Source organism: Balaenoptera acutorostrata, chromosome 9, assembly GCF_949987535.1.
Source record: "Balaenoptera acutorostrata chromosome 9, mBalAcu1.1, whole genome shotgun sequence".
Classification (NCBI taxonomy): Eukaryota; Metazoa; Chordata; class Mammalia; order Artiodactyla; family Balaenopteridae; genus Balaenoptera; species Balaenoptera acutorostrata.
In genome coordinates, this window is record NC_080072.1 from 23,724,970 (window position 1) to 23,737,652 (window position 12,683).

At 47.7% G+C, this 12,683-nt stretch overlaps 1 protein-coding gene across 2 annotated transcripts in view; it reads right to left on the reverse strand.

Annotated features, from left to right (window-relative positions):
• Window positions 1-12,683, reverse strand: part of PRR5L (proline rich 5 like) — an 80,450-nt gene that overhangs the window by 24,053 nt on the left and 43,714 nt on the right. For both annotated transcript variants that reach the window (XR_009009188.1, XM_007181084.3), the window contains exons 5-6: window positions 8,081-8,138; window positions 3,211-3,302 (exon numbers count right to left, since the gene is read on the reverse strand). Coding sequence is in view for 1 of the 2 variants with exons in the window: in XM_007181084.3 (XP_007181146.2) it covers window positions 3,211-3,302; window positions 8,081-8,138 (150 nt within the window). In the remaining variant the exon portion in view is untranslated. The remainder of the gene's footprint in view (window positions 1-3,210; window positions 3,303-8,080; window positions 8,139-12,683) is intronic.

The following is a 12,683-nucleotide window of genomic DNA, read 5'->3' on the forward strand; positions in this document are numbered from 1 at the left end:
TCTAAAAAATAAAACAAACTAATGAATATAACAGAACAGAAACGGACTCATAGATACAGAGAACAAAGTAGTGGTTACCAGTGGGGAGAGGGAAGAGGGCAGGGGTAACACAGAGGTAGGGGATGAAGAGGTACAAACTACTAGGTATAAAATAAATAAGATACAAGGATATAGTGTACAGCACAGGGAATATACCCAATATTTTACAATAACTTTAAATGGAGTATAATCTATAAAAACATTGAATCACTATGCTGTACAACATTGTAAACTAATATTGTAAATCAATTATACTTCATATAAGGTGTGACTCAACCTGCCTAGATGACCCAAAGATGATACAAGACACGTAGAGTGGGGGCCGTGGTGTGCTAGTGGTCAGGAAGGAGGAAGATGAGGAGAAACGAGAGGGGAGATCAACAGCACTTCCCTGCAGCCAAGGCTGCTTCCTCAGCTTCACCCATTCAATACTTGCTCACCTATCATATGCCAGGCAAAGAAGGAAATATAGGACCTGTTAGACTCTTCTGCAAATGCAAGAAATATAGGAAGAAAAATCACTGGGAAAGTAGAAGAAGGGGACTTGTTCAACCATGTAGGCTGGGGGCAGAGAATAAAAACAGTAATTAATCATCGTAAGAGTGGACCCTTACTAAGCTCTGACCATGTGCTAGGCTTGATTCTCAATATCCTAGACGTAAATGGCACATTTAATCCTCACGACCACCTCTGAGATAGATACTACCCTAAAACCCGCTCCACAGATGAAAAACCCTACACCCAGAGTGACAGGAATTTACCCAAGGTAGAGCTGGATCTCAAACCTAAACTATTTGATTTTAGAGCTCCTAAAGTTTCCCAAAACAGAAAGGGAAAGGAGGGCCCATTTCCTGGACTCTCCTTTGCACATATACATACAACACACAACAAAAATCACCTTGGTAGGGGTGAGGTATCACTAGGGTCTCCTCCCAAAGACGACATAGCTTCCCACCCCTCAAGGTTGACCAAGGTTTAAGGAAGTTTTGCACTTCCTGCAACTCCTTAGGGTTTTACAGAAACATGGGCAAGAGTGGTTTTGCCATCCCCACATCCCCCTGCCCTCCAGTCCCAAGAGATACACGACACCCATGCTTCACAGGCTCAGTTTAACCACTCCTTGATTGCCTTCCCCAACCAGCTCCAATGACAGTGGTCCCCCCACTTTTCCCAAGGTCCTACAGTTTCTATTCTTTGCACCACATCCCAGCACTCGGCACTGACTTTCTATCATCTCAGATGTATCTGTGCCCTCGCTTCATCGCCAGGACTCCTTTCACTTTACAAGACAGAAAAAGGCAGGCAAAGTTCCACACCCTTGAACACAGTGGGCACGCAAACACGTTGTCCAGTGAGGAAGCAGGTCTCACACAGACACTTACACAGCGAGTTGTGAGAAGGACCCAGATGGACTAACAGACACCTCTGGGGGTGTTACTACCAGTAGTAAGAGTCCCTAACTCAGGGGTCCTCAGAGTGGGGTGTCTGGACCAGCAGCAGCACTTGGGAAATTGTGGGGGGGGGGAGGGGCAGACAGGGGCAATAGCAACTCTTGCCAGATCTTAGAATTTTTCAAGAGAAGCAGGACAGTATCATCCTCAGACTCATGCAGCTGGGCTCCTGCCTGGATTTGAGGCTAAGAGGGCCCCTCTTGGCCCTCCAATGACTGTACGGGGCCATGCTCACTCAGATCCCTCCCTCCCCATTCTAAATCCATCCGGGTTTCCGCACCTTGGAGTTCCCTGCCCAAATGGTCCTAAGGGGGACCTAGGTCTACACCCCTTCTCCAGTAGGACTGCCAAATAAAGCAGAGGCTGTCCAGTTAAATTTGAATCGTTTTTTAGCATAAGTATATCCCAAATACTGCATTATTTATTGTTTATCTGAAATTTAACTCAGCATCCTGTATTTTGATTTGCGAAATCTGGCAACCCTACCTCCCTGGTGTGTCTTCTTAAGACCCACTGTTGGCCGAGGAGTGAGTATTGCAGAGAAGGGAGACGTCTGTGGACACAGGGAGTGAACCATCCACATAAATGCTTCAAATCCTCTCACAGGGGTGCAGGGTGGAGCTGAGGCTGGGATGAGAAGAGCAGTGTGCTGCAGGCCAGACGCTTCTACTGGAATTGTTAGGGGCAAACCTGAATTGGGAAATGGACTCTGAAGGCACAACCTCCCAATTTTTAAATATTTGACATGTATTTAAAAGAATTCCAACTTCCTTTAAAATACCACTCAGAGCAAACAAAGCACGTGGGCCCTTACCTCTGGTACAAGGTAATTCCTACCTTTGCTAATGGCTGTATTATTGCAGCGCCCACGCCTGCACTTCAACAAACCTGATTACATATGATGTCTTAACCGCAGTGGGAGGAGCGCTCACGAGCACATAGCAGCATAAGCGAATGACAGAGACATATATTTTGGAGAAGAATACTTATTGGTCAGTCTGCCTGAGGGGCTGTCCATTCTGACCCGGCACTGACCAGTCCTGCTATTCGCCCCTTCAGGAAGGTAGAGGGAAACCAACGCAGGTGGTAGAATGAGCTGAGCTCACAGAATAAGAAGCATAAGAGATGCTACTCGGTTTTACTCTAAATTCTTCATTCTGCAGGAGATGAAACAGAGCTGTGCCTAGAAACAGGAAATGAGTTTACCCAAACCCAGCAACTGATTCCAGGTCCACAGTTCTTCCTGCGACATCATGGGCCTTCTCGTATTCAGGAATCCCTTACAAAGGGCAAGGAACATTGTCGCTTTCCCACAATTTGGGAGCCACAGAAAACGTGCCGGAAAATTGTGCTTCAAAGAAGGGGGGGGTGGGTGGAGAAAAGAAAGAAAAGGACAGAAAAAGTCTCCTTCCCCCATCTTCCCTACTTCTGAAAAGTAAGAAGAAACAAACCACTCCAAGAATATACAGACATACTCAAAACCAAGAGGGAAGAGAGTGCCTACAAATTGCTAGGTATGCAGGCACTGTTCATTGCTTGAGGTTAGATGCTGAATATAGAACAGAGTGGCCTTCCAAAGATGTCCGAGGTCCTGAGCCAGCTCAGGCAGTGCCCAATCCCCTGGTTTTCCCCCATTCGCTGGCAGGCCCCAGGGGGCAAAGGCCAAGGAATAAGACAGACTGCCCAGGCCGGCAGGAGGATGTTCCCCAGTAAGACTGACCTGAACTGGATAGAATATTGCCTGCAGGGTGGGGAGAGTCTCAGTGAAGAAGTGGTCCCAGACTTCAGCCAGAACCTCAATGCGATTTTCACCTACATGAGGGCGAGAAGATGGGAGGGGAGAAAGAAAGAAAAGAACTTGGTCATTACTTGCAGGAGAAGCCGGGAGACAGTTCCACGTCAAATGGAGCATGGGATGGTAGTGAGAGGAAGCTCATTACCTACTTTTGATCCAGAAGTGTTACTACAGTAAACATGGGATTGGATGGGAAAACTCGACCGAAAATATGCAAACATGCCTTCTCTCCCTTAATCCAGAAAAGGGAGCTGAATTTTGAAAAGCACGCCATAACTGCTATCATCACGAGAATGGTTACAACTTTATCAGGACCTCTGCTAGATTATTTATCTATAAGCTATCTCATGAGTAGATGCTATTACCCCATTTTACAGCTCAGACAGGCCAGGTATCTGGGCTCAAAGTCACATAGGTAGAAGGCCAAGCTGGGATTCCAGAACCTGTGCTCTTACCCGTATAATCCAGAAAGATCATGTGCACAGTTATAAATTATTTTGTTTTTCATAATCACTAAGACACTGGCTTTTCAGTCTAGATTTGAGCTGTCACTTGAGAGAGACGGAAAGAGGGCTCAGAAACTATCACCTCCACCCACTGTAACCGGCAGGGCATTATTCTCTGAACAGTCGCCTGCAAAACACGGGACCCACCTCCTGACACTATGCCTACCCTCATCCCCCGGATCAGGAAGCCCGAGCCCTGGCCAAGCGCCACCCGCAGGCTGGATGGACATAGGTCACCCAACGCCACCGGAAGGCTGTTCGAGGGACTTTGCACCTGCAGGAAAGGCAGGCACTGGCAGGGCAGAGCCTGCACGGTGGCTGCTGTTTAATGACCTAGATAACAGAGCTGACTGGGCACTATCTCTGCTCAGCTGAGGCAGGGAAACTGGGTCAGCCAAGATTAGACCCTGAGAGATGCGTCTGGCAACGCACGGCCAGTTCCACTGAACTGATCTTGAAAGACTCATTTAGTGTTGTCCATCTATTAATCTAACGGACAACAAAAGCAGTGGCTGGGAGAGAAAACAGAACGAGGGCACGACTAGTAGATAGCGGGGCCAAAGCTGTGCAGATTTTGAAAGGTCGGAGTGAAATTCACTGGAGAGAAATGCAAATCCACAGCAGCCTCTACTTTCCCTCACCGTGTGCTAATTACGCATTGTTGGAATCGCTCATTTACTTCTTTCTCTGTCTCCTCCACTAGAATGGTAGTGAGGGCCCCGGCCCTGTCTGTCCTGTTCACCGTTCTATTTCTAGCACTTAGCCAGACACATCAGTAAATCAATGTTTGGCAATCTTTAAATGAATGAATGGCAAGTATTGAGAGCATAGGATTTTGCAGATGCTAGGGCTGGTGAGTGGAAGGAGGTTACCTTTTAACCCAGATATGGGACAGGACAGAGCAGGACTTAATAGCTAGCTCCAACACTTTCCTTTGCTCTTAGATAAAGAAACCACAGCATAGGCAACCTGGCTGGGCAACCTGCTTCCTTCTTCTGTGTCTTCATCCTCTTCTGTATTCCCCTTGTATGTGACTTTTATTTCAGCCCCTCATGCTCACCATGCCCCCCTCCATGCCACAGGGCCTTTGCACGTGCTAGTTCCTTTGGCTAGACTGTTCTCGCTCTCCTCTCTTTGCCTAACGTACATCTGTTTATCTTAATATTTTCAACTCCAGCATTACTTCCACAAGAAAGTCTCCCCCACTGGCCAAATCCTCCTATTATGGATTATATTCTTAGTACTTGTCCCAGTTGGGGTTTTATATCTGATGGTGATTTGATTAATACCTGTCTCCACTACCAGGTAGTGAGGGCCTCGAGGACCTGTAATCCTATGAAGTTTTGTTCAGCACTGTGTCCCCAGCACCTAGCAAAGTACCTGGTAAACAGTAGATAATCAGGGACTTTCCTGGTGGTGCAGTGGTTAAGAATCCGCCTGCCAATGCAGGTTATACGGGTTCGAGCCCTGGTCCGGGAAGATCCTACATGCCATGGAGCAACTAAGCCCATGCGCCACAACTACTGATCCTGTGCTCTAGAGCCCGTGAGTCACAACTAAGTCTTCCATCACAAAGACAAGCAGAGGCCCTCCCAACTGGAAGGAAGTGACAGAGAAGCCTGATGCTCAGTGCTGGTGCCTACTTACTCCCCTTCACCTCCAAGATGGAATACTCATCAGCAGTGAAGTCATCCTTCAACCCGGCAGCAGGAAGGCGCCTCTCCTGGGAGCCTGGGTCTAACTGCCTGCTGCAAATTTCAGAGAGGAGTGGAGGTTTTGGAAAGTGTTCAGAGAAGAACATCAGAGAGACACAGGCTAACAAGGCAGAGTAGCCCCGGGAAGAAAGAGTTAAAGGAAGGAGGTGACTCCATCTCCAAGAACAGCCCACGAGTCAAGGCCTTAGCCCCCTGCAACGATGAAAGGGGTGTGGATGGGAGGTTCTAGATGACTGTCCTATAAAAACTGTCCTCTAGTTGCCACAGAAGTTTAGATCACCAGAGAGGTATATAGAATAAGTATGAGAAACTTCTTTAAAGCCAAGGTCACTAAAGCTCTAGAAAAGATTATGGAAAGTAACAAGGCATATTCTGTCCACGAAAGTGCACCACAGAATGAGGGGTTACCTGTGCCCCTTCTGCAGCCGTCAGGTAGAGGCGCTGTGTACAAGCCAGGTCAATAAAGTAAAGGTTGTTCAGTGATAGGATGGATCCAAAACTCTATTTTATAGCCAAAGAATCCTTATATCCAAATAAAATCTTTCTTGGAGTTATAACACACAAAATGAAAAAGTAGAGATGTTCTGGTTAAAGATGTGAAAGACCCTTACAGGTTCCCACCTGCCCGTTCACTGTGCAGAAAGAACCTTGCCACCCAGACCCCAGGACAAGAAGGGACCCAGCAAGAGCATCCCGGCCCACTGCTCTCTAGTCGTGCTTTGGGGCAGAAACACAGAACCTTGGATGCCCTTTGTTTATCCCGTCTAGCTCTGTGCCTGAGTTTTCACTCTGAACGTAGCTATGTTAAGTGTCACTTGGATGACAGACAGTCAGCTTTCCCTTTTAAGGGTCCTTGACGCTCTGGTTTTGCTCAGCATCTCTTTCATAATGCTGGCTTTCCGCATTTCCAGGAGCACAGAATAACTGCAAATGACTTACTACGATGTGGCCAGAGACCGGACAGGCAGCTACCTTTCACACTGGTGTGCTAGCCTCACTCCAACATGCAAAAGGGCCACGAAGCTCTTGTCAAAGCCAGTCACTCAAAAATAAGGCCTCGGGTTACTGGGTATCTCTAAGGTTGAAAAAGATCTCAACGTAGTTGCATTTGAGGGAAACAAGGCTGCAGGTTCAGTCAATTCTTGAATAGACAGAGGTTAATTTCAAACCTCTCATTTTCCAAAGGTTTGGTGAGCACTCACTGTGTGCTGGACACTGGGACCTTCCAGGGTCAATTTCTCATTTTTCTTCCTACTTTGTCTTTCTAGGAGACACTTCACTGGACACAAGTGTCTCTCCCAGGGAAGGGGAAGAAAAAAGGAATGACCCACTGCCTGATAAGTCTGAATCTAGAAGTAAACTTGACCTACAGATGGAGGTCTCTAGGCTGGAATAGGAAAAAAAAAAGAAGGAACCAGTTTGCTTACCTACTATGTGCCAGGTATGGAGCTACGCCAGTTATGCTCCTTTTACTCCCTACGATCCCTAGTCCCATTTTATCATTTTAAACATTATTTTAGGGCTTCCCTGGTGGCGCAGTGGTTAAGAATCCGCCTGCCAATGCAGGGGACACGGGTTCGAGCCCTGGTCCGGGAAGATCCCACATGCCACAGAGCGACTAAGCTCGTGCGCCACAACTACTGAGCCTGTGCTCTAGAGACCGCAAACCACAACTACTGAGCCTGCGTTCTAGAGCCCATGAGCCACAACTACTGAAGCCCATGCACCCTAGAGCCCGTGCTCTGCAACAAGAGAAGCCACCACAATGAGAAGCCCGCACTGCAACGAAGAGTAGCCCCCGCTCGCCACAACTAGAGAGAGCCCGCGCACAGCAACAAAGACCCAATGTAGCCAAAAATAAGTAAATAAAATAAATAAATTTATTTTTTTTAAATTGTTTTTAAAAAACCAAGGCTCAAAGAAACAAGAAACTTGCCAAAAGTCAGCCAAGAAGTAGGTGGTAAGCTGCATCAGGATCCACAATGGTGGGAGCTGAGATTAGCCGTTGGTGGAGTCACGGGGTCGGCCGACTCTTGCCCTTGGCCACCTCCCAGATCCATTCAGTGCCTTTCTATCCTGTCAGCTTAACTCTAGCCTCTTCTAAGGCCGGGACATTTTTCTTTGTTGATTAAATCAGCCCCCATCGAGCAGGTGCCTGCGTAGCCTCCTGTCCCTCAAGTGGGTTGGCCTCCTGACACGCACCACCTCAAGAAACAGTATTATACAAAGGCCAGTAGGAAATAGCCTGGATCAAACCAGAGGGAACAGCACGGCAGGATCTGCAGTATAAGTTGTCCCTTCAAAGGAGACCACCAGCATGCATCCCAAGAAAACCCCCCTTAACGGGGTCTCCAAAGAGGCCACCCTAATTCCCCCTCAGGTCTCAAAACACAGTCTGACTTGCACCGCTGGGAGTGGCTGACTCAGGCGGAAGTGCTGCCCCCCTAGCTGGAGAAGGGGCGGCCGGGGCGACGCACGCGCTTGGAGCCTGCCTCCCTGGGACAGAAGCATTCCAGCTGTCCAAGCATCAAAGGCTGTCAGAGGCCCGTTGGACAGGGGCTGCCTTGTACTTGCCTTCACACAGCTTAATCTTCTCCTCCACAAACAGCAGTCCTTTTGCTAGAAGCTGGTTCTGCCGAAAGAGAACAAAGGACACAAGAGTTGGGCTACTTCACCGCGTGACAAACCCAGGTCTACTCCCAGTGGGCGAGGGCACAGGGTTCCAGGCACTCAGGTACTGCTCATGCCTCCAGGCTGAAGAAGACTTCTATCCTCTAGGAAGGCCGAGGCTTCCGGAGGCAACAGTGAGACAGCCCGAAGCAAAGGAAGGAGATGAGAGCCAAACCCAAGTGCCACCCCCATCCCTCCGACCAGGGAATGGGCTGCCCCAAGCTTGGCTGAATTCTCTGGAAGGACTAGGGTAGACACCCAATGTCCTTCAAGCCCTTCATGTAAAACTCAGAAAAGGGAGCATGGAGGCAATGGGAAATTATGCAGAAATAATGGATTTTTTTTTATAAAAATGATTTTTTATAAAAACGATAAATCTCTCATGCTAGCATGAAAGAGACTGCCTGCAAGACTTTAAGCAGCAGTGAGTGTATGTCCGTCAATGGGCGTGTGCGTGGGAAAGTTGTGGAAAGAGGGAGTAAGAGAAAGTCCCTTTGCAATTACAACTAACAACCGCTGAGTGTTTTGCATGTCCAGAGGGTTTATATTCTTGATCTCATCTAATTCTGACCCCCCCAATAATCCGGTCAAGTTGGTGACATTACCCTGACTTTACTGATGGTCGGGGAAGAGGCTGGAACACAGGACACAGATCTGGTCTTCCTAGCTCCACAGCCACGTTCTGTCCACTCTGTTTTGCTGCCTTCCAGCATGTCTTCCCACCCAGACCCCTCCTTCCCTCAGAAGGCTACAGCTGGTCCCACACGACGCGGGCAGCCTCTCCAAAGGCCACAGAAGCTCAGAGAGTAAGGATGCCTCCCCACTCACCTCACATCCCTAGATTAGCAAAGGCCTATGCTTACAGGGTAGGGGACACACAGTGGTATATATCCTACCCAAAACCTAATGCGTTTCTTAGTACTCTCTTTTATAAAACCCTAAAGCCCTGTTACAGTGATGATGGGAGCATACATGGCAGAGAAGAAAGAACCTGGACATCGGACAGGAGTTCAAGTCCCAGCTCAGCTACTTTCTAGCTGTGTGATCTTGGACTTCATTTCCCTGAGTTTGAGTCCCTTATCTACAAAATGGCATCACAACAGCAATATCATTAAGTTCTTATAATAATTAATCATTATAAATACACACACACACGGTGTTTTATGTTCCCAGTAATCTGTGGAAATGGGTAGTGATGACAAGAGTTGCTCTTTTAGCCCAACTATCTTCACAAAAGGAGTGGCAGGTAAAGAGAGTCAGTAATGAATGGACCTACATCAAATATATTAAAGTATTTGATCAAAGGTACTATCACATTCCTGTGACTAACACATATACACCAAATTTTACAGATCCTATTAAAATTCACAAGCTATAACCTAATTTAAAAGTAATTGGCCACCATTTAGTTTCAAGATGGAACCCCAACTCAAAGTTAGAGTGACATCCTATAGGAATCTACCGACTCTGTTAAAGGAAAAAAAAAATCGATTCCTTTACTAGGAATCATGGAACAGACAGGTACTTAAGGTGAAACTCTGTGTTCTCTACCTTCTAGCCAAGCACACGGATCCCAGCAGCAAGAAAACACCACAGCACCAAACTGAAACGATCCAAGACTTTGTGCCAGCTGAGCTGGGCAGGAATGGATGGTGGAGGTGTTTCCAGATGGCAGTCACTCCCCCTGACTGGTTCTGAGCAAAAATCCCAATTGAGGTCTGAAGTGTCTGCCCAGGTCCCTTTCACTGGCCCAGAGGAGGGCCTCAGGGAGTCCCCTTGGCACTCCACGCAAGGACTCCTGATGCATTGTTCTCTGTCACCACCTCTACTGCCAACACTGACACCTCAGACTTCTTCCAAAACATCTACAAACCCTCCTTAATTTCATGTGTCTGAGATGCACCTACAAATGTAAGAGATACTCCTCCCTACGATGCAGGCTTCATAAATTTGTTCCATCACTGTAATTATCTACATTTTAAAGGTGTGGGGGGCTAACCAAGGCCCTGAGAGAAATAAAAGCCTAGTCCAGGTTATATCATGAGTTAACAACGGAAATTAATTCAAACCCTATATCCTATGTGTTAGGATTTTAGGTCCTTAGGAGTGAAGACCACTTAACTTAGTCCTCCTGGCTCTGAGAACAGTGCCTAGAACATAGTAGAAGCTAATAAATATTGCGTATATATTGCCTGTTTTGATGCTACAGACCATTTTTTGGTTTTAAGAAATCAAGATAAGAGATAGAATATTTGTAAGAGAAGAGAAAGTGATATCGGTCCTTAAAATTCGAATACCCCTGTGCATTTGTACATCTTGCTCTTATTTTACAAATGGCATTTATTTTCATTTGATAAAAACTACTTTGCATCTTAAGAGATAAACTTTAAAAAGTGGCCTAGGTTCTCCTTCCTCCTCTTTTCTATGTCTCCCCCTTCAAGGAGATATTTGGGGCAAAAAAAATTTTTTTCTCAAGGAGAAGTTATTTGTGTACTATGGAGAAATAGAAAACATTCATTTTAAAATTTCTCATGATACACGGCATAGAAATTCTGTAGCTTAGACCAAAATAACAGTAACAAAAACTTAAAAGGGGCCTTAAGAATCATCTAGTCATTCCCCCCTCTCCCCAGCCCTGTGGTCCAAATCAATTGGTCACATACAGTTTCAATCATTTTTAGGTGGACATATTTTCCAGGAAGCTAAAGCACCTTTCAAAAGCATCTTGAAAATGTTTATACCCCTACGCTTTGTAGGTTTTGCTCTTATTTTACAGTTTAATAAGCTGCAGCTAGAAGTACGGTCTCCATCTTTTACTTGGCACGTGCTAAGTGAGTTAGGATCTTTTGGGCCAGCCTGGCTCACAGCCCCGCTTCTCTGGAGAATCGCCCGCTACCGACGCAGTGGTGCTTTGCCCCATCTTGCATGCTCGAACCATTTGAATCCAGCCTGCATCTTCAGCTTAGCTGATTGGCTTGGTGCCTGCCCTCCACCCTACCTGGGTCTCAAACTGAGCCAATCATTTTCTCCTCTGGGAATCTGTAGTCACACAGGCCCCCTGTGCCCCAAAGGGCCCTGTAATCCTGAGGGTCCGGTGCTCTGAAGGGCCTCATGCTTGGGGTTTAATGCTCTGCAGTTGCCATCTTCACTTCTTAATAGTTTTAGCTTTGAATCTGTGTTTTGTAAGTGAAGGCTGCTGGGGAAACGGAACACACCCCAGGGGCTCAGCCTCAGCTCACTCATGGTCCTGCCTTCTACAGTCACCCCAGGAGGGGTTTTCAGGGCCCTGCTCCCCACCCCCTGCTGTTCCCCACCCTGCTGGTCTCCCCTGCCCTGCCCCACCACTGCCATCGTTCTATTCCCAAGGTGGTGACAGGGTTGCGTCGGCAGGGGCCCAGGCCCTGGTGCTCTGCGGCATCTTGGGGAGAGGCCTGGTGGCAGCCCCGCTTCCCTGCCCTGGGCTGGCAGAGCTCTGGCTTGAGTGCTGATGACTCAGCTGGGGGCCTCTCGACCACCCCTGAGCTATGTACCGAGAGCATGAAGGTTACAATCTCTTGGGGGCCCCCTGTCCACGACGGGTTGTGGCCACAGGTCCATGGGAAGGGGAGTGCCTTCCTCACCCTGGTGGGAGCCGCATTTGCATTCTGCACTGGGCCCTGCAAATTACGAAGCCCACCCTGTCTGCTGGTCACTTCACCTAAGGACACGCCAACTGGACATCTGTGGGGCTTAAGGCTACTGAGACCTAAAAAAAAGAAAGAAAAAAGAAAAGAAAACCAGCCTCGATTTAGACAACTATCTTGCATTGTTTGTCTTTTGAAGTGTCTGTTCCCTCTGGCCTCACTTGCCAGTATTCCCAGCCCCAGGCAAACGCCTGACTCTGGAAGGTGCTGAGAAAATGTATGGGAACAGAGCTGGAGAAGTTCCTGACTTTTCTCTTGTCCCACTCCCTGCCTGACGGCACCAACCGCGTCACCTCCCCCGCCCAAAGGCTTCAAGCCAAAAAACATTACAAGTCAACATTACTAGTTAACATAACCAGCTAACATTACTAGTTACATTCAATAGCAGCCACCTAGGAAATGGGCCCATTGTTACTTAATGCAGCCCCCATAAATGAACTTGGACGGGGAACACACAGCACTCTAAGGAAGTGGCAGAGGATCCGGAAGTAAAAAACAGCTGACCTATCTGTTTTTATTAAGACATCGAAAATGGGCTGCCAACAGAAGAACAAGCCTCAAAGGAAAAATGCAAAAAAACACGGATGTCTGTGGAAAGGCATCCAAAACCATGCAGCCTTCAGTGGGTTGGAAAGACTGAGCTCATCCTGGGTAATCACGGAGGGTGGGCAGGAGGAGGCGAGGAAGGCAGAGGAGAGGGTGGGCCGCTGTAGTGCAGGGCTTGTCAATGTCAACCACATGCATCTCCAGTCAAGCAAGCTCGTCCTTAACCCGGCCAGAAGGACTCAGGAAAATGGGGAACCAACAAGCTAGGGGGCGAGGAG